This window comes from Acomys russatus, chromosome 26, assembly GCF_903995435.1.
Source record: "Acomys russatus chromosome 26, mAcoRus1.1, whole genome shotgun sequence".
In the NCBI taxonomy this organism is placed as follows: Eukaryota; Metazoa; Chordata; class Mammalia; order Rodentia; family Muridae; genus Acomys; species Acomys russatus.
Window position 1 is genome coordinate 105,948 of NC_067162.1, and position 22,963 is coordinate 128,910.

The 22,963-nt window shown below is 39.6% G+C and overlaps 1 protein-coding gene across 4 annotated transcripts in view; it reads right to left on the reverse strand.

The window, feature by feature from the left end:
• The window catches only part of Large1 (LARGE xylosyl- and glucuronyltransferase 1), a 497,928-nt gene that overhangs the window by 52,747 nt on the left and 422,218 nt on the right, over positions 1-22,963 (reverse strand). For all 4 annotated transcript variants that reach the window (XM_051168561.1, XM_051168560.1, XM_051168562.1 and 1 more), the window contains 2 exons: positions 9,637-9,749; positions 7,167-7,292 (listed from right to left, as the gene is read on the reverse strand). In XM_051168561.1, the coding sequence (XP_051024518.1) occupies positions 7,167-7,292; positions 9,637-9,749 (239 nt within the window). The remainder of the gene's footprint in view (positions 1-7,166; positions 7,293-9,636; positions 9,750-22,963) is intronic.

The following is a 22,963-nucleotide window of genomic DNA, read 5'->3' on the forward strand; positions in this document are numbered from 1 at the left end:
TGATGGCCACACAACTTAGATAGCCATGAGTGACCAATAAGGTATTCAGGGTGTGAGAGAAAGTGCAGGGCTCCAGTCACAGTAAACCAGCAACCAAAGCAGACTACTTGAAGAGGGGCTGACACCTCGGGGAGGCCAGAAAAAGACATTAGTTTCCACATAACAAATTATAGATGGTTGTGACTGCTATGTGGGTACTGGTTACTTTGTAAGGCCACTAAGATGGATCTCCAGCCCATCATTTCCTAATTAATGAGGACCTCTTATGTATTCTAGCTTCACGCCAGTAACACCTAAATCAGAAGCCACCTAGAGCCCCATAGTAAGGTCATGCAATGTTGTTTGCTAACCAGGAGCTGACCAGATATGAAAGAGGTCAAGCCAGAAGGCATTGTTTTCCAGATTTCAGATATTCTCTCTCTGGAACTGACTGGTTTTCTCCCTCAGTTCATACTAATACTTTTGAATCAACGTTACCATTCATCATTCTTATTACCTTCTCCCTGGATTCTCCTGCATCATTTTTCACAACCTGGTGGTGGCATGTCCAATATGCTAATGTACTTCATCTTCCTCAAAAGATGTGGAAGCTGACACATTTCTAAGTGTTATAAAAGTTTTCAAACTTGAGTTATGTAACACTTTCTTATGCAGATGCTATGCATTTCCTTCCGGAAAATATTTCACTCTCTCATGTAAATGTCATGATTCCTTCTGGTGTTTCTTTTCTGCATTCACACTTTCTTTTCTGATGTTAGCCCTTGAAATCCATTTACTCCAAAGAGGGGTTACAGTGAACAGTCATCATCCTGGAAGATCATTATCTCATGTTTATTTTTTAAACATATTTTATTTATGTGTATGAGTGTTTTGCCTGCATGAGTGGCTGTACACCCTGTGTTTGCAGTGTCCATGGAGGCCAGAAAAGGACACCAGTTTCCACATAAAAAGTTATAGATGGTTATGACTGCTATGTGGGTACTGGTTACTTTGGAAGGCCACTAAGATACATCTCCAGCCCATCATTTCCTAATTAATCGGGATGTCTTTTCATCGTTTTTTAAAACTTGGCTTGGATCTTATCACGCACCTGATGATGAACTTGAACTTACTCTCCATCCACCACTTCCCAAGTGCTACAATTATAGGTGTGTGGCCTTGTGCTGAGTCTGTGTGATGCTGGATTGCTTTTTGAGCTTTTCACTCTATCCAACTCAATGTATTTGCATTGAAAAATATGTTCAGGTAAAAACCCAGCTCTGTATTAGAAAAAAGAATTCTGGTTCTGAGGTCAGGAAGAAGAGTACTGGCTGGCTGGATATGTATAATAAATTACTTATTCTTTCCTTAATTTCATGACTAATAAGAATCTTCTCACTTGGCTGTAAGTGAGGTAATTCCTAAATAATATAACAGGAAATCTCTGATCATCTTTTAAGGATACAGTTGTGTCTGCTGGCTTGCTTTGAAAAGACCTCAAAGATCAGCACATGCTATACAGAGGACTCTGGTGTTATCACATGTCCTATGGCTTGCCCACCCACCGTCAACTTCATTAATCTTCATTCATATTTGGGTTTCCATTCTTTCTTGTATGGGCCTATATTTTCTAGCCACAAGGGAACAAACACAGCAGGGACAGTGGTTTGTATAGAACATGAGAGAAAGACAGAAAGAGGCTAAGTAAGGGAGGAGGAATAGAGGCTGAGGAAGGAAGAGAGTTGAGGATTACATTTATGACTGGATAAGCCCCTTCTCTTACCCTTTAAAAACTATTTATTACCCTTATTATCATTATATTAAATTATACTGTATTATACAATGAGGGCATTATTATAATCACCCTGTATATGGATGAGTGTGCTTGTAATATGTGTGTAAGTATGTGGGGATGTTCATGCCACAGCACACATGAAGGTGTCAGGGGACAACCAGTGGGAATTGGTTCTCTTCCCACCAGCAGGTCTTGGCTGACATAGCAAATGCTTCTGCCTATGGGGCCATGTCTGATCAGCAACTTACTCTGTAACTGTCCCAGCTGACATAAGGACTGAGAGAGTGTCCAGAAAACTCTCGTCAGGCCCTTTGCTGGTCTCTTGTGTTTGTGTTCCTGGCAAAAAACAAAACAACAAAACAAGGGAGGTGGAGAAGGTGCTCCTTTGGGCTCCCCTTTTCTCTTATAAGTTAAGTCAGAGAAGGCTGAGCCATCCTGCTTCAGAAATAAAATGAAAGTCTTTGAAACACAAAAGATGGAGGTAAAGTCTAAGCCCCCAAGGGGCATGGTTGAGAATGAGCCAAAAAATAATGGCTTCTACTTTACAGAGAATGTAATTGAACCTGCGGAATGGCAAGTGATTTATTCAAGTAGGTGAGCTGGTAAGAACTAAAACTGTCATCAAATATACAGAACCACTTGGCTCCTAATTCTTGGACACTTCTGTTTCTTCCATGAAAACACTTTTCTTATTTGAAGTTTTCTGAAGAAAGTGTCAGCATAAAGGTCTTTGCTGACACCCAGTATGGATACAATGCCCAAGGCCAGGAAACTTGATGTGAGGGCATGTCTGCTCCAACCTACTGTAATTATGCTGGCAGGAACCAAGACCTTATGTCCTTCCTTTGGTTATGAGACTATTCAAACAGTGGGCTTCGATAAATTGGATTTTCCTCAGGAATCTCATGGGAGAAGAGAATAGGCTGGGAGGCCAGTGCCAGTCATAGAGGGCACTTTCTCCTAGAAAGAAATGTATACAGTTATGACAACCAGACATACTTCCAAGCAAGAGAGCCTGTGGCCTAGCCCACGGTGAAAGGAAAAACCACAGATTGAGTAGGAATGGTAAGGCATGTATAATCTCTCAACTTCATTTCAGGACCTCCAAGATAGACTTGGGAGTGTGTCACTAGGCCTCTTTGATCCTCTTCCCAATGTGGCCAAATTAACTGATCTCCTTTTTCTTCATGTGGCCTGTTTGAAAGTGGGTCGCTGAACTCAGGGCTGTCAAGTCCCAGGCTTTGACACTATCAGTTTAGGTAACAACAGTGGGCATTGAATTTAGCAGGAGGGCTGTGTTGGCTACCAACAGCATTTGTATTTCTATGTTTCTAACACAACTGAAAATCTAACTAAAAGCTCTTTGAATTAATGGCATACAATTGCCAGAGAGACATTACTTCTATGATAGGCAAACAGAACACTTGGCTACAACTTGATGATAAATAATCATCACTAAAATAATTGCCTTCTGTTAGGTGTTGGTGAGGCAAAGAGTGGGAGAAAATGGGAACAATCCAGGAGTGTCCTTGGTGTTGCAAGGCTCCTTACTTCTCCCTGCACTCTAAAGGACAAAGTTCTGATGGTCCTAGAAGACGAACTGTGAGGGGAATTCACATATGCGAGAATCTAGCTCTCCATCAGTACATCAAAGCACTTGGTCTACAGAGGAAAAACAAAGAAAATTGAGGCTAAAACCAAGAGTCAGCTGACCTAGCATGGACACCCCATATCTTATGGAGGAAACTCTTCTCTATCCAGAGGGCTAAGGACTACCCATGTCTCAAGTTTTAAAGTATAAGAGTTTCTTGTTTGTTTGCTTTCTTTGTATTTAAGCATTTTACCCTACTCTCTAACCCCTGAGAATGATTCTCTCTGTGCTAATGTTTTCTTCCATATGGAAAAGCTAGCATCTCACTTATGGGATACTGAATCCTTCCTCCAATGATCAGGAAAGATACATTTTCACTTATCATATGCCTGAAGATGCACAGGCATTTCTGAGTCAGCCACTCTATTTTGTTATTTATTGGTTCCCTCGCTGTCCTCACATACATGGCTTTTACTAGTTACCAGCTTTGTGAGAATTTAGAACATGAACAAGTGTTTAGATTTCATTAAATAACTTTCTCATATCCATCTGGGAGTACACATTGTTTCTCCTTGACTCCCTCAATAATCTCATGATACTTGTGAAATTTTGGTGTTAAATCACCTTTGTCTTTCTACTGTAGTAAGTCCAACTGAGACATAATAATTATCTATTTTATTCATGACTAGATTTGGCTTGCTAATAATTTGCTTAAGATTTTTATACCTATCCATGTTCACAAATGAAACTCGCTTGTAATTTTCATGTCACAGAACTCATTTTGGGAATCCAGGATAACTTGAACAACAGAATGAGTTTTGTAAAAAGTGGTCATCTTTTCCTAAATTTTGGAAAAGTTTATTTAAAATTGGAAATATTTTCTGTCTAAAAATACAACTGCAAGAGCTTATTTCTACTTGCCAACTGGGGATGCTGTGTTCTTTTAGGAAGGGTTCCTGTAGAGATTGGAAAGATAGAATTATAGATAAGAGTTTGCTGTTTGGACCTGAGTTTGGATCCCCAGCATACACATAAATTTCAGGTGAACTTTTATTCCTATAGCTTGGGAGATTGAGGTAAGGATGCTTATATCAAGCTGAATACCTAGGCTAGACATATTGGTAAGCTCCAGGTACAAGTAAGAGACCCAGTCTCAATATACAAGATGAAGAACAATCAGGAAGATACTATACACATGTGCCAAAACATATATAAGCACAGAAATGTACACACATTTCACATATGTCCATATACTACAGTCACACCCATCATACCCATCCATTCTCATATGAAGGTTTAATGGATGGAAGGTAATCTTGGCATCTGACTTATACCAGTTTTGCTAAATTATTGATTTCTAGGAGTTTTTACTTTTCACATAAACTTTCAAATTTATTAAAATAATGTTGATCACAATTTTGACACATTACAATTCTGTGGTATTTACTGAGTGGAAAGTTCCATAAGTGGGAGATTGATAAATTTAATCTTTGCTGTATACCTAGAACTCAGAAAAATCACTTGCTCAGAAACTTCTGCAGAGTGAATCAATGACTCTGAAATCATGCTTGCTATCCACCTCCTGGTGAGTTCTCTTGGTTTTGTCTGATGAGTATAGGCAGCCTGTGTTGATCTTATTGGTAGTTTCCAAACAAGGACTTTACTGCACAATTTTATAATCAACTTCTGCTCTTATCTTCTTTATGTTCTGCCTTTTATTCCTTTTAATTTATTCTCATGTTCACTCTGTATCATCCCAGGTTGAAAGGTTGACATTAATTTGTAGCCTTTTATCATCTTAACACATTGACATTTATGTATTTCTCAATATGCTGATTTAATCTCATACTTTTGGACATGAATTATTTTCAATTTCATTTAGTCTCTAAGTAGTTCTCAGTTTCCATTACAATTATCATTTAGAAACATAAGAAATGTAGAAGTTGGTTCTCAGTTTTAATCATTTGGATATCTTTAGCCTTTAATTTGAAGTTACTTTGCTTGTTGCATTATGGTAGAATATGATTCTTTCAAATGTTCTGCGAGTTGTTCTGTGGTCTGGTACATGGTCACTTTATGGTAAGTGCTGACTGTGAAGTTGATAAAGATGTATTTTCTGACTGTCCACACAAGCCTCTTATTTACCCAATAAATCAATGTGTTAACTCTAACTCAAGCCATTTGTATTTTTATTATCATTGACTCATCTTTTTATACTTGAAAAAGGGATGTTAAAACATTACACTATGGTAGTAGGCTTATCCTTTTCTTTCTCTGAAGTTCTAATAAGTCAGGTATATACAGATATAAAGAAAATTAAAATATCTAAGCAATTATAGATATACTTACACTTGTTATACTTATACACTTAGAAATATATCTGCCACAGCATGGGATATATGCAGATACAGTACGCTTGTTCCTGCCTGGCAAATTTGATTTTTAGTTGGGTCCATCTCTCTCCATCTAGTACAGCTTTCTTTGGGTACTTTTTTGATAATATTTTTGCTTAATGTTATTGTCAACCTTTTATATTTTCATTAGTTAGGTTTATCCTTGTAAAGAGCATATGCTGCATATAATTTTCTCTTGAATCCAGAAAAACTATTTCACTCTCAAAATTACCTAGAATTCTTCATTTATATCTAAGATTACAGGCAAATAAATGTAATTGAGCTTCTCTTACTCTTAATGAATTCGAGTTACTTTGTTGTGTGTGTGTGTATGTGTGTGTTTATGTGTGAATGTGTAATTGTATGTGTGACTGTGTGTATATGAAACAAAAACAAAACATAGGCAAGACACACAATGATGTGTGCCTGCAAGCCCAGTACTGGGAAGTAGAGACAGAAAGATCCCTGGGAATTCACTGGCCAGTCAATCCAACCTGTCAGTGAACTACAGGCTCAGTATGTACTCTACCTCAAGAAACAAGATAGAAAATGATGGAGGAAAATAAGGTTTACGAAACTTTTTCTTTTGACTATTTTGGGCAGAGAGTCACTAGCAATACAGGAAACTAGGGGGATATCTAAGGTGTCCTAGACATGACCCTTCTGGACTAAGACCAATCATGGTACTTGGTTACGTCACAGAAAATGAGATTCATCAGCTAAATACATAGTTGCCAATTTCAGCCACAACTATAATGCTTTGTTGTGTGACACTGTCCATAGCACTAACTCATATATCCTGCTCTGGTGCCTTCTTAAAGCCAGGCCTTCTTCAGTAGTGACTCAGAAACTCACAGTAAAAGCTGTTCTGCCCTGTCCCATGTCCAGAGCGGTGGGGGTGGAGAACAAGACCTTTGTGCTTCCTTTCTTCACCCTGACCCTCGTACACTTGTTATAGACCCTGCGGTATTTACTTATCCTGACTTCCTTCCCTGTTTCTCTGCCCTTCTGCAAGTGTGACTTGGAAGTAAGTAGTTATTCGCATTCCAGCTGTAGCACCTGGCACAGAATTGGCCTTTCCACAAATGTTTTTGCTTGAGTTAAATCAATGGATTTTGGGATATGAAATGAACCAAAACAGCTGGCAATACACAGAAAGAGGAAAAATTACACAACCTGGTTCTTTACGCCAGGGAATGTAACAGTTTCCAGAAAGCCCAAATAAGAGTGTGAAAGAAAATTGCCAAGACAGAAAAGTCATGTCCTTTCTATTCTTTTGGGACCTTACATCTTCCACCATACTGACCACAGGCTCACAGAAAACTGTTCCCTGCCAATGTTCCCAGCTTCCCTCTGCCCAGTACAGGACTATGTGAACCACATACCACCATGGCACCTCTTGACGCACCTTTAAATCAGACACATCTCTGTAGCACTGCTCAGAGCGGGTGTGGTCTGACAGCTGCACATTCCAGAAGCAGGGGAGCTGATACACCAGAAAAGGGTTTTGTTTGATGACAGCATTGAAAATATCCTGAGGAATAAAAGCCAAAGACACAGTCAAGATGGTGGACAGATTCAGCTAACAGGACATCCCTGGAGCATCCTGTTCTGAGAACAGGATTGGTTGCCCCCACTGTGGACAGTTTTCCTGCCTGTTTTCTACAAAAACCAAGGGGTAGAGTCTGGGCAGGAGCAGGAGAATTCCATCCAACTAACCTGACTGACTCAATACTTATGAGTCTAGCTGGTCATCATCCAGCAAGGTCACACAGGGCAGATAGGGAATGACTTTCCCATGCTGGCTGTCATACAATAAGTGAAATCTCTTTTCCTCCCCTTACCCCATCCTAGGTGGGAGTCTCCTGGAGAGGAAACAGTATGATGACAAATGGCTCAGCTCATCTAGAGGCTTGAGATAAATTACAGATCTTTGCTCCTAGCAGCTCTTTCTTGGGGCTTTTGGTTAGCCCAGTGATGTATGTATGCTCCTTAGATTTCTAGAGGCCACAACATCCAGAGTGCAACATTCTATTTCAAACTCTAACTTGTCTAGGAAGACTTTTTTCTTTTCTTTTCTTTTCTTTTTTACTTTGAATTCCTTCTCCTAACCCAACATGGAAGCCCAATTATTAGCCTGCTACTTGAGAGGTGGTGCCAGGAGGTGATTTATGGGCCTCCCTTGCATGAGACTGCTGAACAACCTATGCTTACTGAACTGAGATATAGAGTTGTTAGCTTTGGGAGATACATTCAGGTCATTGTTTCCTGACTTGAAATATGAGGATATGAGACAACTTTTATCTTAGGTCTTAGACAGCATCTGAGTTATTTATTTACTTTTCACTCATTCATTATTCTGTAACTCATTTTTTTTTTTTTTTTTTTTTTTTAGGAAGGGTGATCAGTTTTTGGTTCTTTGGGAAATACTGAATAATGATGTTTTTAAAAATGATATAGACATGAAGACTTTTTGTTTCCTCTGTATTTGAAATCTTTGTGGGAATTTGACAAATAATCATGAACAAAAAAATGTGGCATGAACTCAGGATGGAAAGAAGAGAAAAAAATGAAGAAAACCCAGAGAAAGTATCATCACACCTTAAGATGGTCAACAATGCCAGAGTAAGATAAAATGTATGCCTTTCCCAGGCAAAATGAGAAATATGTTGTAATGAACATGTTACTTAGTAGTTTGTTGAAGTTCGTTGCCTGTCTGGTTAAGGTTCATCTTTCTTGCTTAAATGCCATTCCCTAAAGTTCAGGGTTACCAGGAGTAGGATCACAGTCATGGCTTCAGCTTACATATTACAAGATGCTTTTCAGATGTATGTAAAACATTTGGGAAAGAACACGTGGCACTTTGGGTCCATAGGGAGCAGATACATTCCACATTGATGGCAAAGATAGTACCAATTACTTTTAACATAGCAGACTGTCAGCTACTTGTAAATCATATTCCATACACAATGAGGTTTCTGAGGTAAAGAACATGGGTTCTACCACTGAGGACATGGCTTACTGCTTAGGAGCCCTGGCTGTTCTTCCTGAGGAGCTGGCTTTGATTCCCAGCAACCATATGAAGGCTCACAAACAACTGTAAACTTCTGTTCCAAGAGATCTGATAACTTTTGGCCTCCATGGGCACCAGGGACACGAGGTCCAGAGACATACATGCAAACAAACATCAATACACATAAAGTAAATAAAGAAAATCAGGTCCTTTACTTAAATCTGCCATCTTTTTACATGCCATAGTATACACTATTCAGTGAATGCCTTTTGACTGAGTGCATGAACAAATCAATGAACTAAGACACATCCAATTGCTAATAGGATTCTTTCAGAAACAGCACCAGGTCTGCTCTAGTTTGGTTTCTGGTATATTTTCCCAAAAGTCCATGTGCTAAATTACTGGTCCTAGGTGTTCCCTGATTCACACTGCAGGTATTTAAACCTTTGATAGGTAGGACTTAGTGATAAATTTTAAGGTTACTGGAAGAATACACATAAGGGTGACTGTGTCTTCTTTGGTGTCCTTATCATACGGTGAGAATATGTGACCCTCTGTATGTTCTCTAGTGTTATGCTATTAGACAAAGAGAAATTTGGTCAAACTGTGACCCAGAATGAACCTATTAATCCAGGCACGGATTATCCACATGTAAATTCCAGAATTTGGGACACTGAGGCAGGATAATTGCTAGATTGAGGCAGCCTGGAGCATACACTGAGAACCTATTTCAGAAAAAGCAATGGACTAAAGCAACCAAGCTGCAGCAAAACCTCATTTCTCAGTGTTTACTGTAGTAAGAACATGGTGTGTACTAACAAAACCAGGTACTCAGGTGTAAGAGTCATTGTCACCAGCTACTCACCTGGTCAGCCAAGGAGGTAGACAGCATACCCATGAGTTCCCTCTCTGCTGTCAGCCTCCACATCTGCTCCCATTTCATTTTCCGCAGCTTATCCAGAAGCAGTAGTATGACTCCTAGGGAAATTTTAAGATAGAAGAACAAGAGCAGCAGTGAAATGGAACTAAATACACTAGCCACTCTGAGATAATGTAGGTATAAGGTTATTGTGCAATTCAAATGTTGATTTATGTACCCCCTATAACTTGTTGCAATCCTTATTCTTGGATGTTGTGTCTTAATGTTGTATAAACAATGGTCCCCAATTGTCCACTGATATGGCAATTAAGCAGCTTACAGCCAATCACTGAGCAAGGGAGAGAATAAGGCTGGACTTACTGCCAACCAGGAGAGGAGGAGAAGAGAAGTAGGAGGAGACTGGGCTATGGGCAGGTTTCCAGGAGAGCATGGGCAGGGTTCCAGGAGACATCAGAAGAGATTCAGCTGAGTATGGAAAGCCACAAAGTGCAATTATCTCTGGGAGTTATACTGGGAGCAAGTCAGGTAATCTTAGAGGGTTGAGAATAGAGTAATAACTGCTCAGTTATTGTGCTGTGAAGCTTGTTGAACAAATAATATAATAGTGTCTTAATTATTTGGGTGATAGCTGAGTTAAGAGAGAAACTGAGAAACATAATTTTATAAAAGTAACTAGATAAGATCCAGTCACCTGCAAGGATGAGCTTTTTCCCCGAAATCTCAGGCAATGAACCTTCACCCTATAGGGTGCATGGTTTGGAAATGAAGAATCTTGGGATCAACACCAGGTTCTGCCAGATACTAAACAAATATAAAACTAAATCTCATCTCTGAAACATATCCATTACATAAGAAAGTATTAAGGTAGGTGGGAAACGCCTAATAATTTCTAGATATAGGAGGTGCTAATGGTCGTACTATGAGTTAAAAGAGTAAATTTTTATTATTTATATTTTAGGACAGTAATAATAACAAGAGATCCTGCTGTGAACTTGATATGCAGTACATTTTTCATAAATGCTAGTTTATCTTCTGAGTTTTCCCTGGAGACATGACACCCTTAGTATGGCTGATATGTGGTATTGCACAATAGATACAAATTCTTTCTTTCTTTCTTTCTTCCTTCCTTCCTTCCTTTCTTTCATTTTTGAGGAAAATTAAAACAGCGTTTCCACAACTTAACTTTGATTATGTATTTTAGTTTTAGTTACTTTAAAAAAATTATGAGCCCCCCTGCCCCTTTTGCCTGGGCTGCATGGCTAAGAGCCTAGATCATCACCAGTCCTGCGTCACGGGGCCCAGGTGGGGAGCAAGCCTGAGTCAACTACTAGTCCAGCACCACACAGGCCTAGGTGGGCTGACCAAGCCCAAGATAACCCCTACCTGATGGGCAGAGCATAAAAATCCCAGACACACAGAAGCCCACGGTACTACTAAGATGAGTAATCAAGTGGTGGAGAGATGAAAGAGAAACAGACAGATGTGTGCACAATGAAGAGACACAACTGAGGACTGGAGGGTAGTGAGCAACAGCCTTTTGTGAGTAGCCAGTGATGCCAACTAAGGTCATGGTAAGATCCTGTCCTGTGTTGTCAACTAAGGGCCATGTCTGGACCCATGGCCTAGTAGCAGTGGGGGTCTATTATCACAAAAGGACAGGAAGATGTCTCTGGTCTGGACTTGGGGCCATGTTGATGTCTCGGGGTAGGGCATAACTTGCCCTACCCTTTGTTTGGGCATCATGGGAGGCTGGCCAGAAAATGTGAGAGCAAAAGAGTTGGTCCCATCCCTCACCAGCTACAGTATGCAGGAAACTGGGCCTGTACTTTATCCAGGAAGCACAGTTAAGCTGGCCCTGGTTACGGAAGTTGCAGGTGAGCTGCCCCCAAGTTTCTGTGTGTTGGACAGCTGGCCTTGCCACTCATCTGCCATGTGGTGGCATGGACAAAGGAGAGATGTCCTCCCCTCCCTTCACCCCTAGCAATCTGTGGCAAACTGGAGAGTTGTCTCTGGTGTTATGGGAGCTGTAGAGCTGGCACTGCCTTTCACATACTGCAGCACTTGGGAGGGTAGGCCCTGCACCTTGCCTGAGCAGCACAGTACAGCTGGCCCTGAGAGTATGAGAGTTTGTGAACTCGCTTTGCCCTTGCTGGCTGAAGCATTGGGTGAGCTAGGCTGAGCAGTGCTGGAGAGCTCACACTGGTGGTGTGGGTGTGGGAGAGCTGGTGGGTTGACTAGCTCAGATACCTCTCAGGTGCAGATCTAGGACTCTGAGTTGGTCCACCCCAACATCTACCCATATATTAACTATTGGAACTCATGAAGGGGCCTATCCAAAGCCACAGGATTTCCATGACACAGGACAACAATAGGATATTCAAGAAGAGTTCCAGTGCAGTTCCAGTAGTGATAGTGTGGCAGAAGCTAGAGGCCTTGAATCAGACCAACGACTCCTTGAAATAAACATTTGCAAGCAAAGAAGTATGAACAAAAGGGTATAATTTTTGTGAAACACATTGGGACATACTATAGCTTCATCAATGAGATTTTTTTTTTCTTTTGAGGGGGTGGGTTTGCAATGGCAGAGAACAGATACAAAGACACAGGGAGATGAGTGGGATTGGGGTGCAGGATGGGAAATTAATATAAAAACCAATAAAAAGTTAATTGTAAAAATGTGTTTGAATGTTTGTCTCCATGAATGTGCATGAGCATTTGATACTTAAAGATACCAGAAAGGGTGAAAGTTCCCTTGGAATTCAAATTACAGATGGTTCTGAACTGCTGAATGAGTTCTGGGAACTCAGGTCACATTCAAGAGGAGCAAGTGTTCTTAACCTCAGAGTCATCATTTCAGCCCCTTCAGATTACATCTTTATCAATTGTTTGATAGTTATTGACGACAAACACAGCCTTGTCTTGGTATTCCTGACTTCAGTACAACCTTTATTGGCTCAATGATAACTACCAGGTATGACAATCAAGGAAGGCAGTGTTCATGTTGGGACTTTAGTACAAATGTCTAAGCCTTTGTGTTTATAAGAAACTATTAACAAGAGCCAGTTGCTTCCTTTTTGTCACTTTTTAAGGTAAATTTCTGTACAAATGCTTGAGCAAATGGGGCAGAATATAGACCAGTTTTACATTGAATAGACTCTTGTATTTGGAAAAAGGGAAAACTATTAAATATATCATTAAGACCAGAGCTGGGTGTGTTGGCACATGCTTTTAATCCCAGAACTCGGGAGGCAGAGGCAGGCGGATTGCTGTTAGTTTGAGGTCAGCCTGGTCTACAAAGTGAGTCCAGGATAGCCAAGCTAACACAGAGAGACTCTGTCTTGAAAAACAAAACATAAAAAACAAAAGAAATAAAAAATAAAAAATAAATAAAAATTAAAAAATTTTTTAAAAGGATTAAGACCAAAAAGTTCAAAATAAAATCTAACAAAAAGATGTGTTTTGGCTTATCTATGTGAACTGCAGGCATCTATGTACCAGGAATTCAGTCTAAGTGGGTTGAAAAAGGCCAAATTCAAAATATGAGGCCACACTATTGAGGTAGTGAAAAAAACTGCCATACTCTTGGGTTCCCAAAGCAATCCCATTCATGGTGATTAATTCAGCAGAAGGCCCACTGTCCAGGCAGCTAAAAACTTTAGTTGATACCTAGATACATATCTCTAAGATTCTCAGAAGGAAACTGACTTTCTCCTCCCAGTCACACATACATATCAATTCTAATACTCTTTACTTATTCTAATGTTTGGAGAAAAACATTGATTGACTGAAGGTTCTCGGCAGAGAGAGTTTTAAATAATGAGAAGAGCGGGGTAATACTGAGATGTATTCACAAGGCAAATTACGGTGATTCTTCACTTACTTTATGCATACTAGTTTTTTTTGAATACCACTTTCCTCAATGCCACAAGATCTTTTCAAGATAGATGCTGTCCTTATTTTACTAGATGGTAAACTGAGGAGTTAACTCAGGCAGCTGTATCATATAGAGTTGAAAAGCAGGAAGACCAGATTCAAGTGGGTCTGCCTGACTCCAAAGACAATGTTTCCTTGCTATTCCAAACAGACCTGAGGCCCACCAATGCCATTTGATGCCATAGGAATTCATGGGATGATGATGATGACGAAGACGAAGACGACTACTACTACTACTACTTTCTTCTTCTCCTTCTTCTTCTTCTTCTTCTTCTTCTTCTTCTTCTTCTTCTTCTTCTTCTTCTTCTTCTTCTTCTTCTTCTTCTTTTCTGATTCAGTTTCTACATAGGTAAAAACAACTAAACTACTACTCACCTCACCAGCGTCGAGAAATTGATGTGCTCTCTTGTGGTAGCCTGATAATGTTACCAGATAGCTATCCTGAGAAAACGGGTAGTGCTTGACAGTTTACATGATGTAAATATTCCTAGATTTGGATCATTTGAGTAATGTGGTATTATTGACATGGAAAGAAAAGCAGGTAATTGTCTCTTGCACCTCCTTCCCGGAGATGCAAGCCAGCTCCACAGTACCATAGAAACGGTTCCTTAAACAAAGAGACATTTTAAGAAGCAATAAAGATCATACACACACACACACACACACACACACACACACACACACACACTATCTGAATAGGTATCAGCAAAAGGAGGGAAGGGTAAGAGGATATATTACTAAGAACATGGTATAATGACACATATGTATGAAAATGTCATAATAAAAGCCATTACTTGCATGTTAAAACTATTCTTATTTATTTTGGGAAGAGAATAAAAATATTTTTATGAGGGAAAAAACTGGAAAATAGAGTGATATAATACTGGTGACACAAAAGTAGACTCCTGTCCAGAATGTATGAGAGACTTTGTCAACTGCTATTGTAAAAACTAATTTAAATTAGGTGGGATCAATGCTCCATTATATAGAGAAAGAAGGGCTGTGCAAGCTATAGGTGATGATAAAAGTACTTAAAGAACATTCTTAGAGGTCTATGTGGATCTATTATGAACTATAGAGTCTGAACTTAGCATCAACACCTTTAAGTGGTATTGTTCTAGTATACTGGGTGGCAGACTTGGTTCAGCACTGGCAACTTGGCTCCTTGGAAAGAGTCAAGAATCTAGGACTATTTTAATCTATATGCATTGGATAACAAAAAATAGTTGTTGGTTTGCTCTGTGTGTATGTATGTGTGTGCATATTTCATATTGTATATCATCTATTCTAAGTTGTCTGTGTATCTACTGCTATCTTTTAAAAATATTGTACGTGTTTGAGCATGTTCATGTGTGCTTGGGTGCATGTGTCTGTACAAGTGCACATGTATGTGTATGTTTGTATGTGAAGGTCAGAGGACAATCTTAGGTATTGATCCTCATTGAGTACTGCCTGCTTTCTTTCTTTCTTTCTTTTCCTTTCTTTCTTGAGACTGAGTTGGGAGAAACAGAAGGAACTTGTAGAAATAAATGCTCTCTAGAAACTCAAATGAAGAACAGGGATGGCATTTAGGTAGAGGAAGCAAGAGTGACCTGACAAATCAGACAAGCTTCTCCCTACAAAGCAGTGGTTTCACTAGAGCAGGGTACCCAACAAATATCAGTTTATAAATACTACCTACCATATCTGGAGAGTGGAGCTTAATAAAAAACAATGACCTATTCCCTGCTTTCCAACAAAGAAAGATTAAAAGAGGGCTGGGTAGAACAGTTGCCTTTCCTCATAAATCCACAAGTAGTCATGATTTATTCATACAATACATATCTTTACCCCCTCAGACTGATACTCTGAAAGAGCCATCTAGAGCACAAATGCCATGTAATTGACCCCAGCTTAATGCAAAGACAGAATATTGCAACAACTTGGGTAACCAAGGTCTGATACTACACACTACCAAGGACCCCTGGAAAAGTCACTGGGTCTCTGAGCCCTGGTTTCTTACTTATAACCTGGAGACTATCTCAGTCCAGTGCCAAGATAAGTCTCAGAATGGAGAATTAGATATTTAAAAATACATTGAATAGGCATGATACCTATGGGAAAACATAATCTGATAATTGATGCTCCTACCTTGAAATTCTTTCTCTATCCTGAATTCATATACTACCCTAAGTATCTTTTTTAAAAAATCTCATCTCTTTGTGTAATCCACTGGACACGTGAAATATTGACATGTTCTGACATATTCCCAAAACCACATTCTTCTAGACTTCTGGCATTATTCATCTTATAGTGCTACAACAACCTGTGGTAATTGTGAACCCCTTTGGGGTTACTGAAAGTGACATCTAAAAGGCATAATCAAGGGGAGGCAAAACTAATAGTAATGGAATGAAGATCCACATCATGAAAAATTATGTACATAAATTATGCTCTTGAGCAATAAAAACAGCCAGCTTAGGATGTCAGACAGAATCACAATGACCAAAACTTCTAAGAGATCCTATTGTCTTCCAGGGATAGGAGTTTGTAATGAGTAGGCAGAAAAGCTGAAGAGAGGCATATTCAAGAACAGAATTTCAAATAACTAGAAAGAAGCCAAATGCATTGTTTATAAGACGAAGAGAATTGTCTGCTATGTATTGAGTTCACCCTGTAAGGCCAGGGAACATACTAATTGATTACAACAGTCTTCCAAATCACAAATGTCATATAGTGGTTTGATAGTTAAGTTCTAAAAACTATACATTTCCTCAGTAAGTTGTCTAATTCTCACTTGCTGAATATGTATATTCCCACTAGAATTAATAGAAATTAATATACCCTTATGCAAAATGGGAACAAGCATTTAAGGTGAACTGTTTGAAACCATGGAAATGGCACATTTGTAATCCCATATTTAGTTTTGACATACACATTTTGGCCAGGTCAGATATTGACACTACTCACTCTTTCGCAGCCTGGAAGAAGTTGGTACCAAAAAGGTGGCCTTTGTCTGGCATTTGATATTGGATTAGCTGCCCATTTCCAGACTTGATGCTGGGTTCCAGTAGTGTTAAATTTGGCCTTTGACTTAAGGCATTCTGCATAGAGGCTTGTGGCCTTAAATTTGATGGAACCTTTTAGTGTAGTTGACTGAGATGTGTGTGGGAAGCCCTGTTAAATTCTGCTGTCAGAAATCCTGTGCTTAGGCTGCACGCTGTGACCTTCCAGTTACTGAGCTTTGCCAGAGGAGGTCTTTGTGTTCCAGGCTATCCTTGGACTATTTACCTTTGAAAAAAGTAGGGAAGTCCCTACTGAGAGACACCCAGAGGATTAAGGAAGTCCTTACAGAGAGCTACTCAGAGGATTAAGGAAGTTCCTACAGAGAGCTACTCAGGCTATTGTGTTCTTCTTGCCTGGGACCTAGGGAGAGAGGGATCAGAATAGATCCCATTGACCTTGCTATAAAAAGTCTTACTTGTTGGCATTAAAGACAGTCTTGATCAGAAATTTCTAGACTTGACTCATTGTTTCCCACGTCTCCATACCCTACTTTCAATACCCACTCCCTCTTTCAGTTGAACCCTGATTCGATTTGTACTGTGGACCGGGACACGGCAGATATGGAGGCAGGAAAGACATTTTTAAAATTTCTCTTGTTTACATATACATTTATATTATTATATAGAAATAAAATAAACTACATACCGCAGGAAGAACCATGAAACAATCAAGAATTATATAAATGTTACATTTATAGTGATTTGGCTAATTGTATTTGGAAAACTTGAAGAAAACATCTTTCCTATCTTGTTGAGTCTAAATTCTGAATGAAAATACATATTTATCATATCTTATCTCTATTAACTTAAAACATCTATCTAGACCTTAAAATATCTTAACCCCTAAACAACTAAGCCTAATTGTAAGATTAAACTATCTGGGCTTCAACTCCATCAGAGATTTCAGAAGGATTAAAACTTAATTACCTGAGTGAAAGGGAAGTGCATGTTAGCAGCTTCAAAAATGAAAAAATGACAGAGACAGTTTACTGCCTGAACAGTCACCCAAAACTCTCAATAACATTGGAGCATCATCTTCAGTCTTCGGGCCCATATATCTATCTGACAGACATTTGTGAGGAGGGAACTATTGAGGACTTATTTACCCTGTCTTGGCAGAGTTTGGTCATCGACTCTGCTTGTCCATTTTCAGGCAGAATTCAGTCTGTGGCAGAAACAGGGACATTTTGCCCAGTGGCTTGTTTGTCATATTTGAAGCCATCTCTTTAATAAGGTTCTTTGATGCTCATCATCTTCTTTGATGTGGGCTGGGTGTTGCCAGGAGTTAACCTGTCTTATTGTCAAAGAATCTTTACAATAATAAAAACATCTTTCTGTAGGTTTCTAAAGGCTTTTGAAGGCCTTACTTACAGCTGTCATGTGAGGAGCATAAGAGACTAACATGAGATAAATAAATGAGTAAATAAATTAAAATTCAAAGGCTTTTCTTGTGAAAAGTCCAGTGGTGGACTGATTTATGGATCAGAAAGCAGGGCTGCTCCCTTCTACATGTACTGAATATGTAGTGAAGCTCACACTCAAAACAGCAAAGAAAAAGGAGAAAGAGACGAACCCTTTTAAACATTGCTTTGGTATGGTTTAAATATTGATTTTTGCTGCACTCTAAGAGGAAGATAACAATGAAAACATCAGTGTGTACCAGGAGAAAAAAAGGTTTTCCATTTTAGAGATGAAGGCTAAGGCTCACATACATCTACTTACAGAGAGATTGTGTGTGTGTGTGTGTGTGTGTGTGTGTGTGTGTGTGTGTGTGTGTGTAAATACCCATGTTGTAAGTAAACAGGGGAATTCTGGTTCTATCAGTGTTCTCAGCCAATACAAAGTAGCTTATCCTGGAAGAACAGTATTTCAGTGTTGGTAGGACTGAAGGAGATCATAGGCCAACTGCAGGAAACCAGGCATGTATAAGGCAGGGCTTCCTGAGGTCTGACCTTTGTCATGAGGATGGAAGTCCTGACCCTGTATAAGTGATTTTGGTCACTGGTTGGAGAGCAGAAAGACTGGAATCAGGACAGTGTTTCAGAGATTACTTGCCCAATGTTAGAGCGACTTGTTTTCTTTCTGCATGTGAGCACACACAACAGACCTCTCAGCAAGCATTGCCAGCAAGAGGAACTATGTAAACTTAAAGAAAAAAGAATGACTTTCAGCTCAGTATGAGGTGGTACAGTTGGTTCATCATGATGGAGAAGGTGGCTCTGTGACAATAGGGGTGTGATGCTGCTTGCTCACATCTCAGAAGATCGGGGAGCAGAAAAATGGGAAAGCAGATATCCAGTTGGTTTTCAGCTTCCCCATTTCTTATTCAGAATGGAACCCTGTCCAACTCGAAGATGCCATCCACATTACAGTTCCTTTCTCAGCTAATTTTCCCTGGAAATGCTGTCATAGCCACATCCAAAGTCATGACCAACTAATACCCAAGTGTTTTTCAATCCAGTCATATTGATAATGAAAACCAACCATCATACCAGGCAAAACAATACCATAGGTCTTCATGATTAAGGTCTTTGATAAGAGGAAGATCTCCCCTCCTTCCCTTCTCCTCTCAACTTCTTTCTTTGCAGCCTGCTTTCATGATTAAACTAAATGAAAGAATCAGCTTCCTTAATTAAGACCACATACTTCCTTGATTCAGGAGGAGAAACAGAGGTTCCCAAGTGGCTACATAACTCCAACAGACAAGTTCAAAGCAGGCTTTGGATAAAACTTATTCCTTGCTTTAGTATAGGATGTTAGTGCAGGGGACAAGTTGAGAAGATGGTATGTAAACCAAAGAGTACTTGACTTATGCATAAGTGAGTCGTAAAGTTTTTTTTTTTTTTTAAGCCAGAAACTTGGTGGCTGTTGCTCCTCCCTTTGCATAGCAGTCCCTGGTTTCTATCTGTATTTCCTCAGCTCCACTTCACCACCTTAGTCCTCTAGTGATTCTGTAGATTTGCTGGTCAGACCAATGACAGTTCCTGTGCACTACACAGATGCTGCCTGGGAAGCACTGAGAGCATGTGGGTTGTCTTCCTTGAAATGGCTAGGAACGTGACACTCACAGTCATGGCTGTCCTCTCCTCATATTTGAAGCACTGTGGATTTTCATTACAAGCTTGATACAAATAATGAAGTGAGTTTATTAAAATTACTCAATTTAAGATCCCTGCTGATTTTACCTGGGACTCATTTTTTATTATAAAAATTAAAGGGTTCTGTGATCTACTTTTTTGCCTAAGTTTTTTCCTTCCCAAAAGCTGAAAAGACACATACATACACACACACACACACACACACACACACAAAGAGAGAGAGAGAGAGATAGAAAGAAAAAGAGAGAGAGAGAGAGAGAGAGAGAGAGAGAGAGAGAGAGAGAGAGACTTTCTGACACCTTCCACTTACTTTTGCTGGTTTTGTTTGTTTGTTTTTACTAAGTGTGGATGGGATGAGGTATAACTGGGAATTCTTAGATAGAAAAAGCACTAAGGGCTGGGTCTGGTTGTCCCATAAAGGCCCAGTGTCAATAGGCTTGATCTGCTTGGCACTAATGGGAGATTATAAAACCTTTATGAGGGGTACAATATTGAGGTGGTTGTAGGATCTTGGATCCATAATTGCCCTCTTTTCTGTTTTTCTATCCAGGAGATGGAGTGTTTTGCTAAATGTGCTATATCTCCACAGGTCAAAAAGTTATAGCTCAAAATGTTCATCATCCAGAATCTCCGACATTATGAGGCAAAACCAAACCTTCTTCTAATAAGGTGAGTATCTCAAGTGTCTGCCACTGCATGGGAAAATTGATTAGCTGAGAAAAAAGGCAGAACCTAGGCAACAATGGAAATCACAACTTCAGGTGTTAATAAATTCATGCCATGGGAAGAGCTCCATCTCTTCAAATTTCCGGGCAGAGCCCCTTTAGTGTGATTGTGATAGGGTGGGCAGGAGCAATGGCTCAGCAGTGAAGAGGACTAGCTGCTCTTCCTGAGGACCTTGATTGTGCTCCAGTGCCTACATGGTAGCTCACAACCATCTGTAACTCTGCTTCCAAGGGATTCAATTCCCTCTTTTGTCCACTGTGGGCACCAAGTATACATGTGGTGCACATTTATGCATGCATACAAAGCACTCATACACCCAAAATAAAAGAAATAATTCTAAAAAATCATTATGACCATGCTATGAATATAAAGAGTTTAGAGGTGGCCAAAGGCCTCTCTTAAAGATCTGTAGAATGCCTTTATTGCTTATTTTCGTTATCCAATGTTTCATGAAAAAAGAAAAAAAATCATATACATAGCTTTAAGAATTTTTACAGTTGATGCACAGTATAATTAGAATCTAGACCAAAACCAAACCTTGCTACTAGGCCAGAAATCCCTTCACTGTCACACACATACACTGTGCAGTATCCTGTCATTTAAGTTTATTCTAGTTATTGCTGAACTTCATAAAAATTGAACCAAAACAGTAATGGCACTTTAATGGCAACTTTTTGGTCCAATATCATGGTTGTGAAATCTATCCACATTACCTTATGAGGTTGTAGTTCTTCCATCTTAATGCTACATAACAACCTACAACATGATAGAATGTTACTGTTTAGCCATTATATAATGCTGATGGACAGGTAGGGTACATTTGAAAGTGCTTATAAACATTCTGGAATTTGTATTTTTGCTGAATACATACTCAGGAATGGAGTTCAGCTGAAGTAGATCCTTGCTAGTAGGTATATTGGTGGTACTTGCCTCCTAGGTGTAGTGAAGATTAGACATATTTGTAATCTGAAACTATGCATCCCTAACAAGTATACACACATGTTACCTAGGACTATCAATATGATTTTCATTAACATCAAACATCCATGTCTCCTGAGAAGGAACACCAGTGGCTATAAGGTCACTGCAATCCTTTATAGTCTGAACTTGCACTAAGAAATGAATGAGCCTGCCTGACTCAGGCACATTCCAGGACACTTTGTTCATGGGAAAAATTATTCTATAAATTGGATTAGCAGGGCATGTACTTACTGTTGGCGACAGAAAAGGGTGGACCCCCCACTAGCTTTGTTGTGATGTTGACCTTTAGAAAAGAATGTGCACAATTACCTGGTTCCATCTTTCAGCTAGAATGATAAACAACCTTCTTTGATCATGTTTCTAGTACAGAAACCAAGAATGGTGGAAGCAGGCTGCATTGTCACCTAAGGATCTGGCAAACACAGGACAGATGTTTTCCTAAGAAAAGGATTTCTGCTTTTATTGTGCAGAAAAAAAAACAGAGGTACAGAGGAGGTCACATCTCTTTGACCATTACAGAGATGCCAAGTAATGCTTTGTGGGTGGGAAGAGAGAACAAAGGAGTCAGCTATCTTAATGCTGGCTGGTGTGGGCATGTGATCACCCTAAGTTCTACTTTTAGTTTCCCTTCTTAAAATTGGATGCTTCCAAAACCATTTATGCATCTCTTTAAAGGCCACAGAAACCAGAGCTCTAGTCTAGTGAAGCATTTTTTTACTATCCCAGAACCTGCCTGGCTCTTTCTTGAGCATGCCCTCTGCTCTCACTGTTCCTGTATTCTTGTCAGATTTATCTTCTCAAACCCTCAGATCCTTCCCAGCAGATTACCTAACTACCAGTGTGCTTCCTTTCCATCTAGATGCCAATCAGCTGCAACATTTATCTCTGTTCAGTTGCCATTCCTGTGCATGTGTCTCTACCCTGAGATGCTCAGTCCTCCATGGTACAGGTAAGGCCACTTCCACATCCCAAAGTCTACCACAAGCATAGCAGGTAAAATCAGAGGATGCTGCTGCATAAGGTAAGTGAAAGGATGATTTCCAAAATAAGCCAGGGCCCTGTCTTGTGTGACTCAATAAAGACTCAAAGGCCATTTGCACACAAAGTGTTAAATGTGCTGTGATACATACTACTTAAAACCTAAAATCCTCTGGATTTTTAATGAAGCAGGTCTTGGATAAAAGGAGCTGGGCAGCTGCCAATCTGGCCCCTGCCTTCAGTCATAACAAAAGAGGCCCAGTGTTAAAAGCAAATCTTCTATTCAATGACCACCTATCTCCCAAAGGTTGAAAAAACTCACAAATTGTGCTATTAGGAAGTTTTCCAAGAATTAATTCTGGTCCAACAGATGGTTCTGGAAAAAAATATGGGCATCAAGAGAAACCTAGGTCTTTGTAACCTCTTGGCTGGCTGGCTTTCAGGAAGTGACTTTCTCTGTCTCTGCTCTCATCTGTGGAATGTGGGGCAACATAGCCTCAATCCTCAAAGACAAACTTGTCCCTGGGAATATTTTACTTCTGCTGATACTGA